This window comes from Fragaria vesca, linkage group LG7 (genome assembly GCF_000184155.1).
Source record: "Fragaria vesca subsp. vesca linkage group LG7, FraVesHawaii_1.0, whole genome shotgun sequence".
NCBI classification, from domain to species: domain Eukaryota; kingdom Viridiplantae; phylum Streptophyta; class Magnoliopsida; order Rosales; family Rosaceae; genus Fragaria; species Fragaria vesca.
In genome coordinates, this window is record NC_020497.1 from 5,592,007 (window position 1) to 5,611,957 (window position 19,951).

The 19,951-nt window shown below is 37.1% G+C and overlaps 5 protein-coding genes and 2 non-coding genes across 8 annotated transcripts in view; 3 read left to right on the forward strand and 4 right to left on the reverse strand.

Moving 5' to 3' along the window:
• Positions 1–143, reverse strand: part of LOC101314125 (elicitor-responsive protein 3-like) — a 1,449-nt gene extending 1,306 nt beyond the window's left edge. The window contains exon 1 of the mRNA XM_004306776.1: positions 19–143. The gene's annotated coding sequence lies outside the window, so the exon portion shown is untranslated. The remainder of the gene's footprint in view (positions 1–18) is intronic.
• A 4,675-nt stretch (positions 144–4,818) lies between these two features.
• LOC101314408 lies at positions 4,819–5,774 on the reverse strand. Its single transcript, XR_185184.1, has 2 exons — positions 5,683–5,774; positions 4,819–5,414 (listed from the first exon to the last, which is right to left on the reverse strand). It is a non-coding gene; the product is annotated as an uncharacterized LOC101314408 (transcript).
• Positions 5,775–7,336: 1,562 nt separating this feature from the next.
• On the forward strand, positions 7,337–10,517 carry LOC101303074. Its single transcript, XM_004308350.1, has 8 exons — positions 7,337–7,461; positions 7,741–7,795; positions 8,051–8,108; positions 8,316–8,410; positions 8,507–8,610; positions 8,794–8,922; positions 9,352–9,971; positions 10,045–10,517. Exons 1-8 carry the CDS (start codon positions 7,337–7,339, stop codon positions 10,515–10,517), a joined length of 1,659 nt encoding a protein of 552 aa, XP_004308398.1.
• Positions 10,518–12,008: 1,491 nt separating this feature from the next.
• On the reverse strand, positions 12,009–12,080 carry TRNAM-CAU. The gene has a single exon. It is a non-coding gene; the product is annotated as a tRNA-Met (tRNA).
• A 100-nt stretch (positions 12,081–12,180) lies between these two features.
• Positions 12,181–14,112, forward strand: LOC101314599. Of its 2 annotated transcripts, none has more exons than XM_004306778.1 (3): positions 12,181–12,438; positions 12,679–12,825; positions 13,664–14,112. In XM_004306778.1, exons 1-3 carry the CDS (start codon positions 12,184–12,186, stop codon positions 13,805–13,807), a joined length of 546 nt encoding a protein of 181 aa, XP_004306826.1. In that variant the 5' UTR covers positions 12,181–12,183; the 3' UTR covers positions 13,808–14,112. The 2 variants fall into 2 exon arrangements, with proteins under 2 accessions (XP_004306826.1, XP_004306825.1); XM_004306777.1 differs by having other exon boundaries at positions 12,183–12,438; positions 12,649–12,825; positions 13,664–14,109.
• A 128-nt stretch (positions 14,113–14,240) lies between these two features.
• Positions 14,241–16,069, forward strand: LOC101315085. Its single transcript, XM_004306779.1, has 3 exons — positions 14,241–14,532; positions 14,935–15,081; positions 15,663–16,069. The coding sequence occupies exons 1-3, from the start codon at positions 14,287–14,289 to the stop codon at positions 15,804–15,806; spliced, it is 537 nt and encodes a 178-aa protein (XP_004306827.1). The 5' UTR covers positions 14,241–14,286; the 3' UTR covers positions 15,807–16,069.
• A 1,645-nt stretch (positions 16,070–17,714) lies between these two features.
• On the reverse strand, positions 17,715–19,847 carry LOC101315376. Its single transcript, XM_004306780.1, has 3 exons — positions 19,777–19,847; positions 18,168–19,240; positions 17,715–18,039 (listed from the first exon to the last, which is right to left on the reverse strand). The coding sequence occupies exons 2-3, from the start codon at positions 19,190–19,192 to the stop codon at positions 17,856–17,858; spliced, it is 1,209 nt and encodes a 402-aa protein (XP_004306828.1). The 5' UTR covers positions 19,193–19,240; positions 19,777–19,847; the 3' UTR covers positions 17,715–17,855.
• Positions 19,848–19,951: the final 104 nt, after the last annotated feature.

Sequence of the window (19,951 nt, forward strand, 5' to 3'; positions counted from 1 at the left end):
GAGAGAGAGAGAGATTACCGAGAAGACCAGCAGTGTTGTGGAGGTTTTGGCATCAACGAGAACAACTTCAAGAGTGCCATAAGCCATGTTTGGATATGGGAGATGAAAGCGAAAGAATAAGCTGAGAAAGAAAAGAGAGCAGTGAAGAACTGGCTTGGGTTGGTGCAGTTTATATAGGCGAGAGTTCACGAGGAATTCATTTGCCTGCTCTGACTACTCCCTTGAAAAGACTACAAATCTTTGCCTGTTTCCAACCCCGTCTGACTAGAATTCACATGTTAAGGCCTTGTGGGGCTTTTCCGTTGCCGTTATACATGATGCCGTTTCATTTCTTACTCTGACGAAAATTTTAGAAGAATCAAGAGACAAGAATGAACCTTCGATTTTTTTTTTGAACTTTTCAGATTTGAACCTAGTTTTATGAAAGAAGAAGTTAATTAATGGTAGATTTACATTAGTCTGTGTTCTTCTAATTCAACTATTGCCAAAAAAAAAAAAACAGTCAAATGTTTTAAATGTATAGTCATTTTTCACATTTATAAATTTGACTACTGACCAATGAGACCGTGAAATCGACAAACAAAGTTACCTAGTTACCTTACAAAAAACACACTAAAGGACGGTCAATCTGCTCACATGTTCAAGATATAATTTGTATATATAAGGTCCGAAAGTAATGTTGCCCAACTATCTTCCTCATTTGAAGTTTAACATTATGATGATGCTAGCTAGCTAGGCTGTTTTCCGACACGAAAATGTGACTTTGCATGTAAGATACATTGTAAAACAAGACCTTTTAGAGGTTACACACGTTGATGACTACGAATCTATCAAATCCTTGATCAAATTAACACATATCTTGAATGTTCTATCCTTCAACACTTGACATGGATATTACGGATGCTCAAGGAGATCGAACTAGCTAGAGCTTGCAACTAATATATAGAATCACTTTATCATATGTTTTATTTTTATTTTTTTCTTTTCAAGAGATTAGAGATATATAAAAGTATATGAAAAGGGAAATGAGCATTAGATGCACCCAAAAATAAGGTAGCAAAATTGACTGATAACTTATTTGCTCACCACACAAGTTGGTGTATTGGATCCATACAGATATATTATACTACAAAATTGTCTGTGTGTGTGTGTGTATTAGAGTATATTGAGGATAATTTGTTGAGCATTATTCCCATTCGATCTATTTGCGTATAAAACTGGTCCTCTATCTGAAAATATATACCCAAGTAAAAGCTAACCTCAATCACTTTAGGTATGGATCCATGCATCAATTTGTTTGAGCATAATATTCTTATTCCAACCGGGTACATGCAGAACTTGAAGCTCATTAGTTTCATTCCATGACTATCATAATTTGAATTTCATACATCATTCCACTATATATGTTGCTTGAATTTACTCAATCTTGCTTCGCCAACACACACAGACACACAGTCATACATACATATATTCATCAGATCGTAAATATCGAAGTTCTGAACAAGAAGTTTTCATTCCGAGCTGATTATGAACCTTGCCCGGCATCTATATATATATGCCCGTGCCAGCTGTTTAATAACAACACTGTTTATTCAAACCTGCAGAGACCAATATCTAAACCCCTAAACCGCCATACCTAGTTCATCAAAAATTGCAAACGTTAATTGTTCACAGAAGAGTGGCACCTTTAGCAACAACAATAGTGCTGTTCTACAGTACTTGGGTCTTCAAAGTGAAAATGACATAGGGATCCTTCCATTTTAGCTGTTACAAATCAAGCAGCGAACATATATACGTACACTAGCATATGTCGTACGTGATCGAGCTTTAATTTAACTGAAATAGCTAGGTAGAATTACATTACGTTATTTTATCTTGACAAATCAAATGCATATTGAGAGAAAACACTTCACCATAAGGCTCTTAATTAACTCTAACAATGCAGTCCATGCAAGAGATGACGGAGCATGCTGCATGCACATAACTAATGGCAACTCTAGTATGCGTCGACCAATAGGTAGTGAATAAATCCTGGAGACATGACAGAAATTAGACCCTAAATTAATCAAATTATTTTTTAGTTATCATATTGGCCTCTCAAGCTTTTTATCCTTAATTTTTCATCGTTCCATATAGTACGTACGTAGTTTCTGACTTTCATTGATGCTATTATATTTTTCATGCTAATCTCGTATTTTCATTTCTTTTTGTTTTTGATGTGCGGGCATTTTGAATTAATGTACCAGTTCGTATAGTAACCCGGCCATTTTGGAACCCATAAAAAAGCCATGCAACCAAGAAATCATTTCTCGTTGCAAAAAAAAAAAAAGAAAAAAAAAAAGGACCATTCTGTGTATATGTTTATCACAATGAGAGAGACTGAGAGAGGGAGAGGAAGAGGGAGAGATGTATTACAGAGAAAATCAGTGTTGTGCGTGGAGGCCTTTGGCATCAACAAAGCTAGAACTACAAGCGTCCCATAATAAGCCATGTTTGGCTGGAATGGAATTGTCGACAGAAACAAACGGAGAGAATAAAAGGTGGAATGAGTGAGGGCAGTGCTTTCTCGATCAACTTTTTATTTTATTTTTTTATCAGGTTAACCTTCATTGATAAACGAAGAGTACAAGAGTTCGGAACCAAAGTTACCGGCAAACACCCGGATCACAAAGTTCACAGGATTTCTCGATCAACTTGAATCAATTATGGTTGACCGTGCGGAACTGTATGTGTTGGACTTGCATTAAATGACAAGTCATTCAAGTTTGCTTCCTCTTTTCAAAGGAAATAACTTGGGTCACTTATGGGTGACAAACACCAATGTGAGATGGACAAATGTCAACAATAATCATAAATAAACATGTTAAATACCCAAAACCCCCATATTATATTCTTAAATTACAGCCAAACCTTTTAAAATAGATATGTGTCATATGTTTATTGGTTGTGGTCACCTTAAGGTGACAAGCCCTTGTCACCGAAGTCGAGTTCATTTTCAAATTTGATCACTTTTTTGTTTTTCTAGTTTTTGTCCCTCACCATTGTGCGTTGTGCCCAAGATGTCAACTAGCAGATGAGATGTCTTTGTACGTAACATGGTGATTACGTGCAATTAGTGTTGCGGTGTTGGAGAAAGCGAGCTTTTATGAGAAGTTGAATACGGGTACGTGGTTCAATTTCATTGATGAAATGAAGATGTTGGTAATTATTATGTGATATAATTAGAAGGAGAGAAATATGGTGATGCATGCATGGTAGCCAACCTAGACCCCCTGATATATTGTTCACTATTTGTGTGTCTATTTGGGAGAGTATGATGGTTTCTCAAGTGGATGGGGTGTTGAATGAGGCTAGGTTACCCACGGTGTGCCCGCGGTGGCAGACACCTAGTCCAAGCTCTTGGAAAGTAAACTGTGACGCTTCTGTGGTAAATAATGGTGAGAGGGTTGGTCTGGGAGTGGTTATAAGGAACTGGGCAGGTGATTTGAGGTTGGCAGTGGGTGAGCGTAGTTTGAGGAGGCTTAACCCACTTGCAGCTGAGCTCCAGGCAATTATTCTGGGGTTGGAAACGGTTATTAATTGAAAGAAGTTGGCCAATTTCTTGCATTGAAACGGATTGCTTGGAGACAGCTAGGCTTGTGAATAGAAGTGCGAAAATTCTTCTACGCACAAAGTGTAATTGAACCAAGCAACTAATATATAATATTTTGATCCGATCATCTATGTCGTATTATCATGCATGTATTCTAATACCGTTAATATAATTGAAAAAAAAAAAAATTACTAAGTGTGTCTAATACAGGAGATGAGGACGTAGGGTCAAATAAGATCGAGGTACTCTTATTATGAGCGTTTATGAGGTACTCTTATTATGAGCGTTTATGAGATACTCTTATTATGAGCGTTTAATTTGATCGGATCAAAAATGAAAATGAAAGGAAGAAATTTAAGGTCTCTAGTCTTCATTGGATCTTCGCACATGACGATTTGAGGACTTGCATATTAATGGTACAAGTACATCTTGGTGTGTAGAATCCGCTACGGATGCAAATAGGGCGGCTCATGTTGTGGCAACTAAAGTAGCCCGTTTAGAGGGGCGTCGTTTTTTTGTTAGGGGTTGGGCCCGATTGACTCATTAATGTCATCAATGGTGACAGACCCGTAACTGACTATGGTAGTAGGGGAGCATGTAGGACAACTTTGTCTACCACCGATATTTCTCTTTGTTTGCAATGTTCTTATTTTTTTTCAACAAGAGTCTATTGTGAGTCGAATTTATCATGTCTCACACAAAGCGGAAACTTATGTCAATGTACCAAATTTAGTCACCTCTTGTGCTAATAACTGCTTGGGTTTGTGTCCTAGTCCGCTACATGGGCATCATTTAGAGCTCATAACACTTTATTAGTGACAGTCTCAGTATAAATTTTTAATTTCTTTTTTTGTTACAATTTCAGTTTTATTTTTGTTTATTATCAAATGTAGTTTTCATAAGAAAGATCACAAATTATGTTGTGAACATACCTTACCCTCCAAGGAATAGGTTCCGCAAGTATTCCTATTTTTTATCCAAATCACAAGATTTTCTTATCCTTTCCTACCAAGGAAACAAGAAAGTATTATCCTCCTCACAAGAGGTTTAGTACTTGCTTTACGCCTATAAATAAGGGCCTTATTAGTAATGCCAACATCCACAATCAGTGGCGGATCCATGACTAAAATCTCACATGGGCTAAATGCAACGCAAAAAAAAATTTAACCAACAGTGCGAAAAATTTTGGTTCATTAAAAAAGAACACACATACATAAGGGGACGTAGCAAATCTTACCCTCAAACGCATTTACATGAACAAAAATTAGACACAATATAATACAAGAAACACAATTAAAAACTAACTAAACTGTACTCTACGAGGCCCCAAATTAAAGCTTCAAAATCTTTAATCACCATCTCATTGTCAACTGCTTCAACAAATTCTTTTTCAATATGAAGCACCATGCAATCATCAAGAAACTCATCCTCTATCTTGTTTCTAAGTTTGTTTTTGATGATGTTCATAGATGAAAAAGCTCTCTCAGTGGTTGCAGTAGAAACAAGAAGAGTAAACACTTAAACAAATCAACCTATAGATCATAGGATAGAAGTCTAATTTTCTTCTTTAAACAAGTTGCCGACACAAATCAGATATAAAATATAAGGTGTGGAATGCTACATCCTGAGTCATATCTTTCTTATAATATGCACACTCTAATTCCAAAGAAAGAAAGTCATCTTGCACAAAATCTTGAGGATAAAAGCTTTTAGCAAGAAGGAGTACCTTAGCAAGAACTTGAACATGATGATGGTCGAACTTTACTGAACCATGTGCAGATATCTTTTGATCTAGGCCTTTTGACACGACTAATTTGTTCATCTGACATTTTGTAATTTCAAATAAAATTTCCAGCAATTCAGCAATTCATTACTTAACAAGACAACAATTCAATTGAATAAGCATACTAGCAGCCTAGTTCATTCAATTGACTTCAAATTCTATTTTTTTTTTTCGATTTCATACTTCAAATTCAAATTCTATATTAAGAAAGAACACAAATACAATGGTCTCAGACTCTCAGTGAACACAAATACCCAGAAGGAACACAAGTAATAAGAAATAAGAAATAAGAAATAAGAATACACACCTGGACCTGGTCTCAGTGGTCTGCAGCCGAGCAGGAGCAGAGCAGCAGATGGCGAGCAGGCGAAACAGCTGAGCAGTCGCTCACGCAGTCACGCTCGTGTTTCGACTTTGGAAGTTTGGATCTGAGAGACTGAGACGAGTCGTATGGCTGGACTGCTGGAGCGACACACTCACACACAGTCGTATGGCTAATTTTTTTTTATTGGGTCTGGTAGAATTTTCGGCCCAAAGATCTCACTAGGCTCTAGCCCAGGCCGCCACTGTCCACAATGACCTGGGACGTTCTTCAATCTTTGAGTTGAAAACCTGTAACTGGTAAGGTCTACTTCTTTTGAGTTCTACTTGTTTATTTTTTTTCTCGGTAATGGTTGATGATGTGTACTTCAAATACCGTATAGGGCAAGCTCTGCTCTGTAGTTTGTACACACAATGGATAAAGTCCGCCTTATACATTGATCTTGGTAAACGTTGAAATTAGATACAGTTGATGGAGTTAGAAAAGAGGATTTTGAACGAAATCTTACCATATCATTCTGGAAGTGTAGTGGATTAACGACTTGACGTTAATATGTTTGAAGTTCTTGTCAATTAATATATATACATGAGTTAGCACAATTACATGGTACAAAAGCAATTGTTGGATCATAGACACAAAACTTTTCACATTTTAAATTTAAGTTGTTAATCCGTGAAAATTCCAGAATAATATGGTAGGATTTTATTCTAGTGTCGACTCTCTCTATTAATCTTCATTAACAATATACAACCTCAACTTTAACAATTATTTCAAGTCTTCTTTGAGTTCAAGCAGCGGTCTAACTTACCATTGCTCATAATCGAAAATGAATTTATATATTGTTGATATTTTGAATTTTGTTTACTATTATCAAGTTTTTTAACACTTTTACATATAGAAAAAACCACTTACGGAGGAAACCAACTTGGCTGAAAAGCACTCTTATTTTTTTTTCTTTTTGGATATATGTTTTTCTTAAAACTCTTCTGGGCCTGTGAGTTGCATCAGTTGCATGACAAATTTCGACCCAACATAAGGAGGAAACCAACTCGAGCATTTTCCTAAACATTGCACACCAACAGTTACTTCAAAGATTGCAGCTTTTTCCTCAAAAAAGAAGAAGAAAGATTGCAGCTTTTAATCTTGAGTACATTCCTCATTCTCAAAAAAAAAAAAAAAAAATTTAGAAGTACATTCCTGTTCTGGACTCTGCTTCCCTCCTCTCAGTCTCTACTTTCCCGCCTTATCTTTCACGCCAAATCATCCATCAATGGCTTTCTCCAAACACCACCCTCACCCTTCTCTTTCCCATATATTAAAACCCTCCAACTCATATCTTGCCTAGTCTTTCTTTTCCTTCTAATTTTGGCTTTGGTTCTTAGCCGTTACAGTGTTCTATGACCATGAAAGCGTTTTCATAAAAACAAACTCTTTTGGGGTTCTTAACGCTTCCGTTGAATCTGCCTTTGATGTTTTGTTTTCTTCACTTCACTCTATCCCGGTCCCTAGTATTGACCCATTAACTATTGAAGCTTTCGATTTAAATATATTTACTTCGCCAGTTGGGGTTGTGAATTGAGAGCTAGATTGTAGTTGGTGTTCGTGGGAATTTCGATTTCCGAGAGAAGAAAAGAGAGTCATGGTGCAAGTCAAAGAATGTGATCCTAATATGGAAAAGGGGGTTTTGCTTTCTTTGAGTCCTCCGGTATCGGATAGCAGCGGAGATCAATATAACACAGCTCTCAAGCCAGCCTCCGCCCAAGTGTTTGTACTTGACTCTTGTGTTTGCATCCTGTATAGTTTTCCTGTTACAGATTAGAGTTCCTTATGCAAATCACATGCCTTAAATTTAGGTCTAGGGTTTTGTGTTACTAGGTTAAATATATAGCTGTGATGGCTTATAACTTGTTTTGAATTTACGAATCTGATCTAAAAATTTGAGCATTTTTATATATATTTTTTTTCTGTTGTAGACTTGTAGTAATAGGTGAGCTTGAATTATGGAATCACTTGGATGTTATTAACTTTGAGTGCCTATTGTAGGAGAATGACAGGCCCTACGAGACGATCAACAAAGGGAGGCTGGACAGAAGAAGAGGTAAGTACAGGATATTGGATGGTCTGTTTGATCAGTTATGAGTAACACCATAGTTGTTGGGAGGAAAAAGAAAGTGAATTTGATGCCAGAGTTATGTTAGTTCTTCAGTTTCTTTTATTTCCATTTTCAGGATTTTAAGCATTACAGGTGAAAATTCCATGTATAACTTATTATTTTGGTGGAGCTATGGAAATTTCTGTTTTCTTGACATTCAAGTTCCATGGAACATTGAGGATCCCATCATCTTGTTTGCAGGATAGAGTTCTAGCAGATGCTGTTGAGAAGTACAATGGCAAAAACTGGAAAAGGATTGGTGTGTATCTGCACCAGACTTCTGTTCTTTTCACATTATCATTATGGTTTGCTTTTGAAGCTGCAATTACTTTGTGACTAAATTTGTAAAATCTAAGCTCTTATATACAAAGCAAAAGCTCTTTGGTTTCTTGTCTTGATTATATCTGAGGTTGAAAGATGCTGTGTAGGGCTATGTTGTTTTAACAAACTTACAAATTCCTTGCAGCTGAATGTGTTCGTGGAAGAACAGATGTTCAGTGCCTTCATCGCTGGCAGAAAGTCCTCTCACCTGATCTTGTTAAAGGATTTTGGTCTAAGGAGGTCAGTTAATTTCATATAATCTCTGTTTAAAAGCAGATTTTCTGCTAGAGGTTATAAATAAATCATTGTGACTAAATTTTCTGATGAAATTTGCAGGAAGATGATCTAATAATTGAGTTGGTCGCAAAGCAGGGAAATAAAAAATGGTCTGAAATAGCGAAGTCCTTGCCAGGCCGTATAGGCAAACAATGTCGAGAGAGGTACTACATTATAATTCACATACTCTCTTCTGAATTTTGTTCTTTGGTTAAAAAATCTGTTGTTTGCTTTCTCTATGTAATTCATGGCGTTTCTTTTAGAGAGAAACATTTGTGTCTTTCTTCTCTTTTTCAACCTTCAGATAGAACACTTATTGAATGAAGCTTAAAACTGATTTTGTTCAGGTGGCACAACCATTTAAATCCAGATATAAAAAGAACTGCATGGACAAATGAAGAGGAACAGATTCTCATTCAGTCGCATAAAGTCTATGGGAACAAATGGGCTGAAATAGCAAAGTTTTTACCTGGAAGGTTAGAATTTATAACATTTTGTTATCAAATAGAGAATCTAGCAGCTAGATAGTATAGTACTTTGTTATATACATAGTACCACGGTAAATACATGCTAATTTTGGCGCCAGTGCCCTGCCATTTTTAAAAAATCATTACTAAGTTGCAATATTTACAGTTTGAAGGTGGGATTCTGACTAACTATTAGTATTGAAGCTGTTTCCTTTCATTGAAAGTATAATGCATATTTGATAGGTTGATGATAACCATCATCTTTAAATCATATACTTGGTAAATATGTAGATGAAGAGTGATCTGAACTCTGAAGTTAACTGGATTTCTATATGTTAATTATATGAGTTGTTGACGGATGGAATGATCTGTTTTTGGTGCTTCTACTTTTGTGCTTTGAAGGAACATCTTTTGATTATCTACTTGATGAATGTGCAGGACTGAAAATTCAATAAAAAACCACTGGAACTGCTCAGTTAAGAAAAAACTAGAACTACGCTCATTCCATTTATCTGATATGGAGAGTCATAAAACACAAGTAGGAATCAGAAAGACAGGTCTTGATCAGATAGCCAACTTCGATAAAAATGTGGAAACCTGTTCTATTAATCTTGATCTGGTTCTTGGAACTCCTAAAGGAAGGGAGAGCCTGATAAAATCTTCGGACAAAGGAACTCGCAGTTGGCTTACAAAAGGAGCTGGTGCAGATAATATGACAAAAACACCAGCTAGAAACCTGTATTATGATAAATCTGCAGCTACATTTGGTCATAAAGTTGAACAACGGAAAGAGTTATATAATAACTATGGCAGGTTGAGAGACTCAAATTGTTTGTCTGATAGACATTCAATCAATGATTGCAGTACTACTCCTTCCGGTGATCTTCGGGGTTCTCCCTATTGTCATGAAAAGCATCAAAACACCATTTACCCTATGAGTTTGTTGAATAATGGCTTAGATGCTTTTGACTACAACAGGAAAGCTGGTAATTTTCTCAAGAAACCAGATCATCCTGTTACAGTTGAGAGAATACATGAATCTTCTAAAGGGTCACAAGGTATGTATGCTTAAAATTAATTAGATGTCCGTAAACTAAGTATGCATAATCTAACAAATTTTTTTTTATGTAGTTTATGAGAAAATTAAAGATGCTAGTGGAGCCACCAAGCATTCAGATGCTTCAAACCCTGGTTGCTTGTGCTATAGGCCACTCCAACAAGAGGATTTGAATTATTTTTTGGAAAATGGTGATTTCCCAAGCACAGATGGTTACATCCAGACAGAAATGTTTAGTTCAGTTTCCTTATGCACTCCACCAAGCAAAAAAGGAATTTCTGTTGATTGTAATGATCCAGATTCCGTATTGAAAAGTGCAGCGCAGACTTTTAAGAGTTCACCATCTATCCTAAGAAAACGAAAACATCCATCTTCCAGACAAAGTTTCAAGTCAGAGCATGACCATGTTCCCTCAGAAGAAACGAGCAATGACTCCAGAAACAGCACCAACATTCGAAGTCCATGTGCTGAGACCAAATTCCATTGCATGGCTCGATCAAATGCCAGACAACTTTTTCTCTCTCCTCAAAAGTCTCAGAAGCTTTAGCTCCTCATATTAGAATGTTTTGTCAGGACACGATGCAGCGCCTTCATCAGACAGATTTTAACTAGTTAAATCGGTGAGTATCAATTCTTCCAAATTTTTATACCTTCAGGAATCTTCAGGAAAACGTATACAACGTACAAAATCTGCATTCAAAATAATTTCCTCCTGCCTGTAGGAACACATGTATATTGAATTCTAAATGTCAAAATTGGATAGATCAATCTCCTTGCATAAAATGTGGTAATTAGATAGTCAGGTTACCTGATAATATTTGGTTTCCAAGTTACTAGTTTTGCAGTCTAAATTTTAAACACTTTAGTATAGTACAGTATACATATGAAACATGTCAGCTGCTTTTGCTTATTAATCAAAATGTAAAAAGGCTTGAATCCCTTATCTTTGAGACTACCCTTAGGCCTTAGTATGTAAAGTCATTTTTCTAGAATTAAGTATATAAATATCATTTAACAGCATATTGATAGACATGAATTACGACACAAATCTCTTGGGAGGAGTCAAAAAGAAGCTCTCATCAAGATCATGCCCATAAGAAGGCTCTCACCAAGATCATTAGCTCGAGAGAGCAAATGTTCCCTGCAACAAGTACATTTAGACAATCCTGCCTTAGGACCCCTAGCCTGCTGTGATATAGCTGGTTAGCTACGTACTACACATTTCGGTCCACAGAATGCTAACGTCGATCAAAGAAACCTTTGTCAGCCATATCACCATGACCTTGTACTAACTACTAACAAATTTCCTTTACCAAAAAAAAAAAAAACTAACTAACCAATCTTCACTTTCCTAATACTGGTGTTACTGGCCCGGTAATTGAAGCATCACCTGCAGTTTTTCTTTACAGGATGCACTTGAAGCTGGCATATTTTACGAGCTTTTCAATCAACAATTGTTTTTCCTTTTGCTTTCTGTCCTAACCTTCTGTTTGCCCTTTGATGTTACAGAGGATTGGTGGAATCGGTTTTGCATAATCTTGATGCAGTGATGCACCATAACTAGTGAAATTAACAGAGGGATCGAGTTATAATTTCTGGAAACTAGGCATAACAGATATGTTGACACATGGTCCCTATATATATAGACTTCTATAGTAGATCAGTTTATAAAGATTTATTGATTAACAGTATAAGTATTATATGTTGATCAGTATTTTCTAGTTTGTAGACTTCATACATGTATATAACACAGCGCGCTACTGTAAAGACCTCACTTCTGTCTCTTTATTTCATCTTCATTGTTCTTCTCTTTGTCATATTTTTAGGTAGCTAATGGTTTAGCTCAAAAGTTAGCTAAACATGCTTTGAGTTTGGGTTCTCAAGTCCTTTGGTGTGGAAACGTTCCGAAGAATTTGTAACATTAATCTGTAATGTCTAAGTTTTGATGTTATGAATATATTGATCGTCTCCTACTTTCAAGAAAAAGAAAAATAAACATATTTAGTATCATTTTGACAAAATTCTCACCGTCTTTTAATATCAGAGCCAGGTTTCGATCCTGGGACCTGTGGGTTATGGGCCCACCACGCTTCCGCTGCGCCACTCTGATTATATGGTAACCAATTTGCGTCATAAGCAACAAATCCTAATTAACAGCCTGGAAAACGTCACTGATAAAGAGAGGAGAGACCGAGAGATGAAGAGCAACGCAAATGAGGAAGATGGCAAACCCGTCGACTATTGAGACAGAGAGCTTTGCTTCCACAGCTTCAATCTCAAAGGACCTCCCTGAAAACCATGTCAAGCATCTCCTTCAGTTTCTCAAATTATCGGGTGTTTCTGGCCCTCTTCCAGATCACTGCAATACTAAAGACTTCTACTCCTACCTCGTTCTCGGCATCCTCAAGCCGCTCAACATTCATCGAGGCCGTGTCACCTGTCTTGTCTCCGTAAAGCCTGCTTTTTCTGTAAAGTCTTCCGTGCTTCTTCTCTTGTGTTTCAGATTGTAATCTTTGTCATTGGTCTGTGTTTGTTTGCTTAAAGAAGAAAAAAAGGGTGTGAATTGGGCTCCCTACAGTGGAAAATTTAGGACCCTTTTTCAAAATTCGCTTATGATCAGTTCCTTTTAGTCGATTTCTAACCTGGGTTCAATTTGATTTGTTTCTATCTATTGGCAGGGAATGATGTTTTTGTTCATGAATCTGCAGAACTTTTTTGGTGGATTCCATGGAGGAGCTATTGCTGCTGTTGCTGAGGCTGTGGCGTTCGCCACTGCAAGAACGGTTGTGGCTGAGGATAAGGAGCTTTTTCTAGGGGAACTAAGCATCGCTTACCTCTCTTCTGCTCCAAAGAATGTGAGTCCTTTAGAATGTGGTATAAATACTGGTAACTGTTGTGTTTGATGGAACGGACCGCCTCTTCTGAGGTATTCTAAGTGGTACTGAATGACCCTAAAGCAAGATCATAGGATATAGGATTGTTGATGCTCATGAATTTTACTCGTATATTGTGTTAGGTACAGTGCTTTACTTGTTTTAACTTTACTAATAAACAAGAGATTGCTTGCCTTTCTTTGACACCCTTATCTTCATAGGCTATTATAGGTGGTGTGAGCACACTTTGTCGTTCTTACTAACAAATGGGGCAAAAAGTGGAAACATACAGACCACTAATGGTTTTTTAACTGATCAAAATGAGATTCTTCAAAACCATTTTTTAAGATGCCAATGTGGAAGTGCTTCAGCATAAATACAGACTATCAAATCGCTCAATAGGTGGAACATATATATAGCTAAAGTTTTGGAATTTCTCAAACAGTATATTGGTATCCTCATCACCCTGGTATGAATTAGGCTGATAGCGGTTTGAGCCTCAAAGGTTGTATGTGTATAGATTCAATCAATAACAACCTTGCATCTTACATTAAGCTCTTCAAATTTGGATGAAGCTGACTGAACTCAGATACGTATTCAATTCAGCTCATTATTGGTTAGATATTTTACATGATAATGACAAATAAAATTCATTGAAAAGGTGTTATGAGCTAATTGGCATTGACCTTGTAATCAAAGAAGAAAAAAACATCTTTGTTATGTTATTTCTACTGCTTACTGATCTCTCTTTATGTGTAGTTTACATCTTCAATTTACATTGTACATATTACTTATTTATCTCTTTGCAACTCTTTTACAGGCAGAGGTGATAGCTGATGGATCTGTAGTGCGGAGTGGAAGAAATCTGACTGTAATAGCACAGGAGTTCAAGCTGAAGGAAACCGGGAAATTGATCTACACCGCTCGTGCTACCTTCTATCACACGCCTGTTTCAAAATTATGAACTTGAATGGAGTGTTTCTGCCTCACTTTGTACCTCATGTCTCTGTCGTCCGACATATTACCAATTGTGGTAATATGTATAGGCGGCCTATGTATAGTTAGTCTTGAATAATATTCTTTAGGAGGAATGAGTACTTACTCCGTTACTCGTGCTAAAGCTTATATCTTTCACTGGAGAGGAATGAAAACATGGAGTTATTAGGGTAACTAAATCTTACGACATGAAAACTCTGTAGTTCTGCTGATATCACTGATGGGTCAGCTTCTCATTTCTATTTTCTGGTGAATATATCAACTTCCCATCTATATTGTTTTTATTATGATGGTTTTAACATTTACTTAAACATTACAGTCCGCAAATGGAAAAAAAAAGCGAGTATGTCGGCATCTACCCAGTATATAAGTAGGATAGGAAAATAGAATTGGTTGGTTTCAGAGAGGTATCTGGCAAGTGATTCAGTAATAGGCAAGAAGACAAAGATGGCAAAGCCCTCGATTGCTCTCACAGAGAGCTTTGCTTCCAAAGCAACAATTTCAGAGGACATTCCTGAAGAATACTTGAACCGACTGCTGAAGTTTCTTGAAAGAGTGGGGATCTCTGGGGATGTCCCAGATCATTGCAATACCGAAGACTTCTACTCCAACATAATTGGTGGGTTTCTGAAACATCTGGCAATCCTACGAGGCCGCGTCACTTGCTTGGTCTCTGTCAAACCTGCTGTTACTGTAAGCTTTCCCTGCTTCTCATTGTACTTGTTTCAATCTTTGCATTTTCATATGTTTTGGTGTGTCTGCTGAGCAATAATCTGGGGACTGGATTAAGTGGATGCTGCCCTCTTTTGTTTTGTTTCACTTTAATAGGATTCAATTATTGTTTGGCTTAATAGGAAACTTTGAACCACTGCAAGCCATATTTAGATGATTTTTCTGTTCCAAGGTGAAAGATAATGATTTCCTAGGCTTGAAATTTGACTCTTTAGAAAATTCAATTCCACCCGTTCTGTTACCTATGCTAAGTTGTAGTTGAGTTTGGTAAATGTAAAGGCTAAAGAACTTTGGGCTAATTTTGTTTCATTCTTGTCTGGATACAAACAAAGAAAGTAAGTAAATTTGTTCCTAAATCGGTAGAATACATTTGGAGGATTTCATGGAGGAGCTATTGCTTCTGTTGCTGAGGCTGTGGCGTTTGCTACTGCAAGAACCATCGTGGCTGAGGATAAGGAGCTGTTTCTAGGGGAACTAAGTATCTCATACCTCTCTACTGCACCAAAGAATGTGAGCCCTTTATCACTTGCACTTAAATCATTTCAACTGTTCTGTTTGATTAAACCTGTCTAACTTTACTGAGGCATTGTAAACATGATGTGGAATATTGTTGGTACTTACCTTTGTAAAGTATGATTATACTTTCAATTAAGTTGATGACACTAGATAAAAATTCTGTTATTATATGCATCTTGTACAAATGGAGATATGTTTTCTGAAACCTCAAAAAATCAGTTATAGCCTCATCAACCTTGGATATATTAGGCTGATTGTGCTTTTGAACTCACAAATCTCTTGTTTAGTTTACGGATTCTGTCATAGTTTATGGATTTTGTCAATAACATATGATGCTTTCTAAACTTCGATGAAGAAGACAAAGTATTATTTCAAATTGGTAGAAATTTTACATGATCCTTCCAACAGACGTACAAAAAGTGGCATTCGCTAACTGAGGAACTTGTTATTTCTATTGCTGAATGGCCTCAATCTGGTTCTGCATAAGTGCATAGTTTACATTGTTTACAATCTTCATTTATTTTAGTACTCGTTTATGGGCTTCTGACATTTCTTGAAACCGGACTTGCTTGCAGGCAGAGGTGATAGTTGATGGGTCTGTAGTGCGGAGTGGGAGAAACATAACTGTGGTAGAACAGGAGTTCAAGCTCAAGAAAACTGGAAACTTGGTCTACACTGCTCGTGCTACCTTCTATCATATGCCCGTTTCGAAATTGTAAATTTGGTGACTCCTCTCTCCCATTCCTTCTCTCTCTCTTATTCCTTCTCAATCTCATTACGGTTTAGTAAACGTGCTCTTAGGCTTAGTTTGGTATTGCGGTGAGGATGCACAATTATAAAAAAAAAACTCAGTTTTAAATAAGCAACCCATGAGCTGCTTTCTAAAATCTTGATTATTTAACCCAAAATTTCCTAAATAAGCCCCTTTAAATATTTTACCAAACATGCAATCTATTCAAAATGGTAATTATAAGTGATTTTATGCCTCAAAACGCGACCAAACAGTTGATTGATATCACAAACGGAAACAATGTCACAAAAACCATATGAAGTGTTCATTTTTAACACCAGGTCATGGATTTTTGGTAGCATATAAGATTCTATTGAATGATTTTTGGTCACAATCATTTCAAAAGAATGATTGAAGCTCTTGTTCGGAATAGATTCCCGGGTCTAGAAATTGATGTGATTTGTTCCTTTGTACAAATCTAGTCTCGAGACTCTGGAATGGAATCCATTGATATTATGCCTGGCCAACTTTTGAGCAAAATTTTCATCTCCAATATGATATCATACTCTCAATTAGTCCTCAGTTGGGATTTCCATCTTCTAGACATTGAACCTAAAGAGCACTAGAAACTAGATAGCTAGTATAACATTTTGAAGAAAATGACGTTATAATGGCATTACACACGTACGCTTTAGAAGGAATTATTACATTTCTTTCACAGCAAGGAAACCTTACACTTGTAACAATGATCGTAACTTTTTTTTTTTGGTTACTGGAAGGGATCAAAACAGACCCAAAACAAAAGAAAATAGACTAAAGACTAAAACAAGAGCCTGTTCTCCTGGCTCTAGTAACAGCAGCTAGATCATCAAGGTAGACAGGGATGGCATTCACAGGAGGATCGTCAAAAATAATAAGACCAAGCACATTAGAGATACTGCATTTTGCCAAAGAATCTGCAGTCATGTTGGCCTCCCTGAAGATATGAAACAGCTTCACATCATCCATTTCAGTCATCATGCTGCTGCAGCCACCAAGTAAAGAACCAAGGGGATGGGAGGAAACAATGATCGTAACTTATAATAAGGAAACCATCCATTTATTTATTGGAATGCAAAAGCTCATGATTGCAGGAAAGTAAACACAAAAGCAGACACATACCACCAGAGACCTTCATCAATGCCCCAACTAGTTCTGCTGGACAGAATCTGGAATCCATTTGAAAGTCAAGCCTGAGCCACCAAACTAATCTTCTATGAGTTTGGACATTCTCTTCTCCATCTCAGGGGTGAAATAGTTAACCCAATCTCCCACCTCAGCTTTTCTGAACAGGTCCTTATTCTCAATGTTCAAGACAAATTTTCCGGTTTTGTTGATCTCCAACTCCTTCAAGGTCTCAAAAGCACAAAGCTTTGCAATGTCTTCAATCAAACCGTTTCTCTCCTCATCTTCATTGGAAGGGTAGTCTATGAAGCTGGCCAATGTTTTCAAGTGCAATTTAGAATAGAACATTTTCATTTCCAAGTGAAATCGTATAACCAGTGCCAAATAGACCAGTGCCAAATAGTTGTCGATCTAAAATACTTTGTCGGGTGTTGAATGTTTGCAGATTGATCATTCAGTCTTTGAAAATAGTTGTCGATCTAAAATACTTTGTCGAGTACATGTTAAGAACACTCGATCTCAAGATTTGTCAACTAATTAAACAGCTTTCATAGTTTCATTCAACCTCTCCCATTAGGCCAGGTTCAATGAGAGTGCAATATTTGTAGTAGTGAAGCCAGTTGAATTGGATCTCTGTTGTAACAACTTCCTTCCTTCATTCTTCATTCACAGTTGCATTCATTGACAGCCAATCAACACAGCATGATTGAAAATTGAAACAGGCCTTTGAAATATGGAATGCAAGTAGAAAAATTACAAAAAATTGTCATTTCTACCAAGAAATTAAGGCGAACAAATTGGCTAATAATGATAACCCAAATACCTATAAAATCCAAGTAGACGCTCTCAAAACTAAGGTAATGTGCCCTCAAATCTAGCTAAGAATTGCCACTTTTGTCGGAATGGAAAGGAACACCTGTTCTCTGCCTGCTGCAACATATAACTTCGGATCTGCTTTATTTTCTTTGTCCTCCAATGTCATCCTGGTACTTCCAACTTCACTTTTAACTGGTGCAGTTGGACAGCAGTCTTCTTCTGGTTCAACATCCTCACAATCTCTGAATTCCAATATAATGTAACAGTCAGCAGAGACTCAAGTAATTCATTAGAAAAATAGAATGCCGATATATCAATAGGAATTGCGTTGGAAAATAAGTAAAACAAGCACTTGTGTTAGGAAACTTACGGTGTAAAACTGAAGTTAACTTCCAAAGAGAAACTGCCCATCAAGTCGACTTGATAAACAGATGACCGTAGGGTTCTGATTTCTGTTCCTCCTCCTTCGCGTAGGATCCGTAATGTAGTGATACAAAGATATTGATTCTCAAGAGAAGATTCATTCTGGCCTGTATGCACAAGACAAAAGTCCAGCCCCCCTAAATGAACCAAATTCTGAGTTATGTCCTCCATCATCGGGGATGGTGGATGCGCAATATTCCATAGATGCAAAGGCAAGGCTGCGCCTAGGTAACAAGTATCATCTGAATCCCGCCAAAACGAGAATGCTAGAATTTCGTCCGGAATCAAAGACAAGGAATATATAGTACCGTCCACAACCACGGCCCTCCCCACGAAAGGATAGTGTCTCGAGTCAGTGACTTTCACTTGAAGCCATTTTTGTGTATCAATATGAAAAGCCATCACGCCGCAATCTCTGCTGTTATACATTGAAATCAAAATGTAGCCGTAACAGACGGCATAACCAGCTACGGTCATTCTTGGCTTTGGTTTGTATGGACAAGAAGGCAAGGACTCCCATGAGTTAGTGGCTGGAACATATCGCTCAAAGGGTTGGGAGCATGATCGGTTTGCAAAGTAATATAGCATCCCATATGCAGATATAGCAATACCATACGGTTTAGACTTTTTGGGCTGAGCGAAGTGCTGGAAGTCTGAGACTGACGTTGTATCTGTGTCAAAAACGAAGGAATTGGTGGTTGTGATGGGCTTGCAAGGATAAGCCTGTCCATTTGCCAGTACATGTAACTTGGAGCAGCTACCAAATCTCACACCCTCAAACAAACAGTCCTTCGGCAGATCCAAACACTTATCGAAAAACTTGATTACTGGTACGAGTACTGGTGGCGAAGCTTCACTGGATTCTCCATGCTCAAGTTTCACTTCATATAGTGCACCATGGTATGGACCAGAATCGAAACTCACCAGAACAAACATGGATATGTCTTTCTGCTGGTTTGTACTCATCTCCATGGCCAAGCTGAACGTACAAGCCAAGTTCACCGTTTAGATAAAACAAACCTGAACTAAACAAAGCAAGTCCATCGATCAATTGCAAGACAATCTACTCTAATATGGCTATCTCAAATTAACAGTACCAAAATCCAGAATCTAAGTTTTTTATACAGGAATAAAACCTGAGAACAGAAATTTAGTTAATCATAATCTCAAGTTCTCAACCTAGCTATACATGTATGAATGTCAAGAAACCCAAATCCAAAACAGAAGGAAGCATACTGTGCCATTAAATTCTGTTATAACAAAGATCGTGCGAGTAAAAACATGGTGTCCACGAAGATCAAACGAACAGCTAGTATAGAGTTTGCCTTGCTGATAGATGTTTTTTGTACTAGAATTCAATCATGGTACAAAATTGAAATCAGATTGAACAAAAAATTGCTTTTTGTTTTGAGTAAACATGTGATTACAGACCTATCAAGTGATTATGGAGATGGTATGCGTGCAATGAAATCACACATATATGGCAGATCGTTACGAGAAACGATGTAGATGAAATAACAAAACGAATCCAAACAAAAGTAATCGAAGGAAATTACCGCTTTTAATTTGATTTCTCAAGAAAATTCGGTGAGCCAAACATTCAAGAGGAAAAGGAAATTACCTCTCCGAGGCCCCGACCCAAAAAATTCCAGCAAAATCTCTTCTCGTCGGCGCTGGGCTAGGTTTCCTAATATTTTTGGATTTCCCTTTTTTTTTTTTTTTTTTTTTTCT

Excerpts from the sequence above, each read along its gene's own strand:
- LOC101303074 (XM_004308350.1), top strand. The coding sequence starts at position 7,337 with ATGGTGCAAGTCAAAGAATGTGATCCTAATATGGAAAAGGGGGTTTTG. Across the intron at positions 7,462-7,740 it reads AAGCCAGCCTCCGCCCAAGT|GAGAATGACAGGCCCTACGA; the intron begins GTTTGTACTTGA and ends TGCCTATTGTAG. Across the intron at positions 7,796-8,050 it reads GAGGCTGGACAGAAGAAGAG|GATAGAGTTCTAGCAGATGC; the intron begins GTAAGTACAGGA and ends TCTTGTTTGCAG.
- LOC101314599 (XM_004306777.1), top strand. The coding sequence starts at position 12,184 with ATGAGGAAGATGGCAAACCCGTCGACTATTGAGACAGAGAGCTTTGCT. Across the intron at positions 12,439-12,648 it reads CCGTAAAGCCTGCTTTTTCT|GGAATGATGTTTTTGTTCAT; the intron begins GTAAAGTCTTCC and ends ATCTATTGGCAG. Across the intron at positions 12,826-13,663 it reads TCTCTTCTGCTCCAAAGAAT|GCAGAGGTGATAGCTGATGG; the intron begins GTGAGTCCTTTA and ends ACTCTTTTACAG.
- LOC101315085 (XM_004306779.1), top strand. The coding sequence starts at position 14,287 with ATGGCAAAGCCCTCGATTGCTCTCACAGAGAGCTTTGCTTCCAAAGCA. Across the intron at positions 14,533-14,934 it reads CTGTCAAACCTGCTGTTACT|AATACATTTGGAGGATTTCA; the intron begins GTAAGCTTTCCC and ends CTAAATCGGTAG. Across the intron at positions 15,082-15,662 it reads TCTCTACTGCACCAAAGAAT|GCAGAGGTGATAGTTGATGG; the intron begins GTGAGCCCTTTA and ends ACTTGCTTGCAG.
- LOC101315376 (XM_004306780.1), bottom strand. The coding sequence starts at position 19,192 with ATGGAGATGAGTACAAACCAGCAGAAAGACATATCCATGTTTGTTCTG. Across the intron at positions 18,040-18,167 it reads GTTAACTTCAGTTTTACACC|AGATTGTGAGGATGTTGAAC; the intron begins GTAAGTTTCCTA and ends ATTGGAATTCAG.